This window comes from Triticum urartu, chromosome 2A (genome assembly GCF_056163025.1).
Source record: "Triticum urartu cultivar PI428250 chromosome 2A, HENAU_Tu73, whole genome shotgun sequence".
NCBI lineage: Eukaryota > Viridiplantae > Streptophyta > Magnoliopsida > Poales > Poaceae > Triticum > Triticum urartu.
In genome coordinates, this window is record NC_141874.1 from 348,601,123 (window position 1) to 348,606,044 (window position 4,922).

Here is a 4,922-nt window from a genome sequence, read left to right on the forward strand (position 1 = left end):
AGTAACTATTTTTAGTACCATCTTCAAATTTTTAAGGGTTGCCCAAGAGTATCTAATGACTTGGCACCCTCAGTCTTTCTAGTTGCACAGGAGTATTTAGTTAGTTGGCATCCTGAGCATTTTCTAGTTACACAATAGCATCTAACTGGTTGACATCCTCAGCCTTTCTAGTTGCACAAGAGTAACTGTTTTAGTTGGCATCCTCTGCATTTTGTAGTTGCACAACTAACATAATATCAAGTTGGCATCGTCAACCTTTTTATCCATTTTTTGAAGAACAAATATTTTATGTGCAGTGTTAACTAATCACCTTTGGCTCCTTTTGTTTTGCAAAACCGCAGGTGATCACGGTCGAAATGTGATCACCTTTTTGGCACCTTTTTCTGATGAAAAGAAAAATAATTTCATCTTCTTTTTTGTTTCACTTTTAGTAACATCCTATAGAACACATTCCCCCTATTGCAACTTGTGTGACACAAGCCTATTTGTACGCTCGTTTTTAATACTGTTCTTGTGCCTTTTCTAGTCTGGTTTCTTTGATGCACACATTGACAACAAAAGTTGGGCTTTGGATACAAGTTTAGTTGCACAATTATATGTTTATATTAGCAGACATCCAACCTAGAGTTTTTTAGTTTCATCTAGTCTGTGTGTTGGTTGTACACATTTTTTAAAGGAAAAGATGGACTGAATGTAGTGTCTCTGTAAATAGAAGCCCATATTTGTGCCAACTAAACATGGATCTAAAACCATCTTTTCCTGCAATGTGTGCAACCAACAGCTAAAAGATTACAACAGATGGTCTCTAGTCTGGGCTGTTTTGTTGCACATTTGCATAAAAAGGTGGGCTTGCACCCATGCTTAGTTGCACAAATATGTTCAGAAACAGTACACCCAGTCCATCTTTCTAGTCTGAGATGTTTTGTTTTGCACACATGTTGCAGGAAAGTTGGTTATAGACCAATGACTTAGTTGCACAAATATGTGCTTCTTTTTGCACAAATAGTACACCCAGTTCATCTTTCTAGTCTGGGCTGTTTGTTGCACATATTTTGCAGGAAAGTTGTCCTTGGATTAATGCTTAGTGTGCACATATATTTACTCATTTATAGTTTTGGCTGTTGGTTGCACACATTGTAGGAAAGTTGGCTTGGATCCATGATTTAGTTGCACAAATATGGGCTTCTATTTGCACAGACACTACATCCACTCCATGTTTCTAGTCTGGGTTGTTTGTTGCACATTTCTTTTGCAAACCTACTTCCTTGTGTCTATTTGCACACATCCAGGCAAAAGTTGGTTTTGCTACTGGGTCTACTTGCACAGAGTGGTGTTTAATTACACAGACATCAGATTACTGTTGTTACTCCCTCCAATTATGGAGAAGATCGGTGGTAGATTCAGAGGCAAAGGGGAAGGGAAAGTGAACAAGGGAGGATCTGGAGCTAGAAGGGAACTTACCTTGATTGATGCTGCCTGGTATGCCTCTCTCCTTCCTATTGAATCACTTCAGTTCTTGCCAAAAAAATTCACCTTGTTTGGTTTGCCATAGCAGCTCTGTAGGTTTTTGGATCTAGGATGGGATCCCCTTTCTTTTATGGAGAAGACGGATACGCCGTGAAGGAGGAAGCGTGGGTGAGGGAGACATGGGAGGCTTCTAGAGGGTAGTGGGGTCACGTGATAGCGACCGGGTACATCCACGAGGTAGGGGGGAAATTGCACATCAACTATTAGCATTAAAACTGCACCACGCGGTATTATAGTTGATTGTGGTAGCACAAACGTTGGTCTAAAAAATAGTTGCATCTCATAGTATAAAAGTTGCACCATCTAGTACAACCAGTTGGCAATGAAAAAAGTTCATCGAAACGTATATAAATTGGGGTCTAGTTTTAAAGATCTCGTTGTGAGGGTTCCAACGGTGAAAACGGATTTTAATTTCGACATGTAATTCGAAAGTTATAGCTTTTTGAATTTTTTGGAATGCAATTAATTGCCTTTTTGCTTTATTACTGGCATGGCAGAGCACATGAAAAAGAACTTGGGCCAGCGTGAAGGCGAGTGCGTTGAATGATGCTTTTTGATTTTGGTCTCTCAAGGATCAAGCGGACTTTCCTAATCAGGAGATGCGACATAAATTTTCCTAATACAGCCGGCTGCCCAGGAGCGCTAGCGAGCGCACGGCTGCTCGCTAGACGCGTCCACACACACACACATATATATATATATTATGATAACACCCCTTAAGACCTTATTCTGATAATACCGAAGCCTTATTCTGCTAACACCGTGACACACAGCGAGCCAATCAACCCACCCCCACTGCTCCCACTCCCACGTTTCCTCGTGCCCGCCAACCCATCTCCTCCCACCTTCTTCCCCTTCCTCACCGCAGCACCTCCCTCCCTCCACCGCACCACCTCCTCCCCGCGTCGCCGTACCACTCCCTCCACGCGCCACCGATGGGCCCGAGCCACCGAGCATCCACAACTTGCTCCGGCTTCCTCCCTGAGCCACCGGCCCACCCCTCCACCTCCTTCCTTCGAACTAGAGCATACACGCGCCCCTCCCGGTGATGCACGGCCGCGCAGATCTCGTGCCCGACGACGAGCCTCTGAACCCGCGCCGCCCGGCGTCGGGCCCTGGCTACCAACCCCCGCAACTCTCCCCCCACCTCCATCCCAGCCCCACCCCCCTCGCCGCCTCGGCCCCGCCCCTTTGTGGCCTATGAACCGCATGCTCCTCCCCTCCCTGCTCGCCCCCGACGCCCTCGTGGCCTTCCCTTCCTCCCGTCTCTCCCATTCATCAGTGCGGATTCAACCGCCGGAGATGGGGCGCGCGACGGCGGTCGGATCCACACACACCAGCCCCGGCGACCTCCTCCGTGGGACCGACCTCATCCCCCGGGCTCCTCCCGCCGGCGTCCACCACAGGACCGACCTCCTCCGCATCCCCCTGCTGCAGTTCACTTGAGACCAAATCAGCCCCTCCTCCACTTGCAGCCCAAACGCCCCAGACTTGCAATGCGCGGGGCACGCGATGCGGTTTAGCGCGCCTGGCTGTGCATTTCCTGGCTCCAACGACATTGTGCAATATGGAAGGGCGTCGCGTGCAGTTTTGGCTGTGCTCCGCTGTGCAGATGGGAACGCAAATCCGGGGCGCTTCTGCAATTTGGGCTGTGCTCCGATGTGCAGATGGAACGAGCAGAGGAGGAGCCACGCGTGCTAGATGTTGATGGTGGTGGTGGGAACTCGCGTGGATCTCATCGGCGAACGGTGGCCACACATGCACAGCGGCGGTGAGCAAAGGAAGAGGACTGGAGGCAGGAAGAAAGAAGGTCCTCTCGCGGGTCTGCAGCCAATATCCATCCTGGCGAGGATCCCCTCTCCTCCCACCAGCATGCGACCCGTCGCCACGGGCTTCCACGTGCATCCCTCGTGGCATATCTCCTCTCTTCTTGCCTTTACTACGAGCAGTGCAGTGCAATCCTTGGCGTCGGAAGAACAGCGGCCTACTCCGGCGGCATGGGATGCAGTACTTGGGCACGCAATGTGCGGTCCGCTGTGTGAGCCAGTTCAGTCCGTCGGTGCTGCGTGTGCAGTGTCCTTTGGGCGTGTAGTGATCCCATTGCAGTGCCGATGACTCGATTTTGCTGTTGATTTTGATGAATTTAGTGCAGTATAAAATCTCTAACGCAGTTTGATTAATTCCTAGTGCGGTTCGTCAGACGTTTGTGTGTGGCTCGCACTAACCAGCACGGTGATGAAGACTACCCTGGATCAACGCTATTCTGCTTCCTCTGTCGCGTGCAATTTGCCGCCTGCTGCACCGTCGGAGATCGCCTTGCAGTCCATATTTCAAGCCCGTGCAGCTCACAGACTGCCTATGTGCGGTGCGGCTATGTGTGCTTGCACATCAGTCTCTCTCTTCTTTCTCTGACGCCCGTCTACTTTGTTGGTATGTAGGTGTTACAAAGGCCAGCGAGAAAAGCTCCAACGATGGACAGAAATGCAATGGCCAGAGCCACCTCGCAGTGACTTGAATCAATTTAGAAAACAAGCCGCGGTCCACTGTTTTGTCTTCTTTTAAAAAAATCTAAGTGCACTGTAGTCATTGTCTTGTGGTTCAGTTGAAAAGAAACCGTAACACATCAGCACGCGGTTTGGTGTTTTTTCTGCAGTTCACTACTCTCATTCGTGTCACTTTGGACTCTGTTTCTTTTTTGCTTTTTTGGATGGGAATCTTCGGTGCACTGAAGTTTCCTATCCGTTGTTCTTGCGGTTCAGTTTACCAGTTTTTGCAGGATATGGGGGACAGCAAAAAGAGAGAAAAATGAATGTGACTCCGGGATGCCTCTGCTCCGACGGTATAATGCGGATGAATGTGGAATCAGCTACAGTACACTACATTCGACTAAATGGTCCAGATGCGTTTGCAAGAAGTTAAAAAAATTAATGGAGTTCACTAAACTCACCATGTAGTCTTGATGCATTTATAAAAAAAGTTAGAAAAAGACAAAAGTTATGAAATTCAAATTAACAGAGACAAATATTTTTTCTGGATTTTTGATGTGCAGTGCACCCAGATCCTGCGAGCAGTGCATTGCACGCCCCGGTGTGGTTCATCCACGGCCATTGCCGACAAATAAACTCATGAAGTACGCTTGACCGTCGGATGCAGTGCGGTTTTCTGTCTGATGTAGTTCACTCGTCGATTTTGATGTCGTAAAAAACAAAGTTTGTGTGTTTTGATACTTTAAAACCGCTCTTAAACCATGAAGATCTCAAAATGAAGCTCACTTCTATATTAGGTGTAGTTCACTCGCTCAGCCCATGTGGTCCACTCGCTTGGTCAATGCGCGTAAAAAATTAATAAGTATGAAAAAAGACAACAAAAACTCATGAGGTTCACTTTTGGTGGTG

The 4,922-nt window shown here is 47.7% G+C and overlaps 1 protein-coding gene across 1 annotated transcript; it reads left to right on the forward strand.

The window, feature by feature from the left end:
* The first annotated feature begins 3,228 nt into the window (after positions 1 to 3,228).
* LOC147985063 (uncharacterized) lies at positions 3,229 to 4,042 on the forward strand. The gene is made up of 3 exons (XM_087539835.1): positions 3,229 to 3,573; positions 3,715 to 3,892; positions 3,966 to 4,042. Exons 1-3 carry the CDS (start codon positions 3,229 to 3,231, stop codon positions 4,040 to 4,042), a joined length of 600 nt encoding a protein of 199 aa, XP_087395961.1.
* The last annotated feature ends 880 nt before the right edge of the window (positions 4,043 to 4,922 follow it).

Excerpts from the sequence above, each read along its gene's own strand:
- LOC147985063 (XM_087539835.1), top strand. The coding sequence starts at position 3,229 with ATGTTGATGGTGGTGGTGGGAACTCGCGTGGATCTCATCGGCGAACGG. Across the intron at positions 3,574-3,714 it reads GCGGTCCGCTGTGTGAGCCA|TGCGGTTCGTCAGACGTTTG; the intron begins GTTCAGTCCGTC and ends ATTAATTCCTAG. Across the intron at positions 3,893-3,965 it reads TCACAGACTGCCTATGTGCG|GTGTTACAAAGGCCAGCGAG; the intron begins GTGCGGCTATGT and ends GTTGGTATGTAG.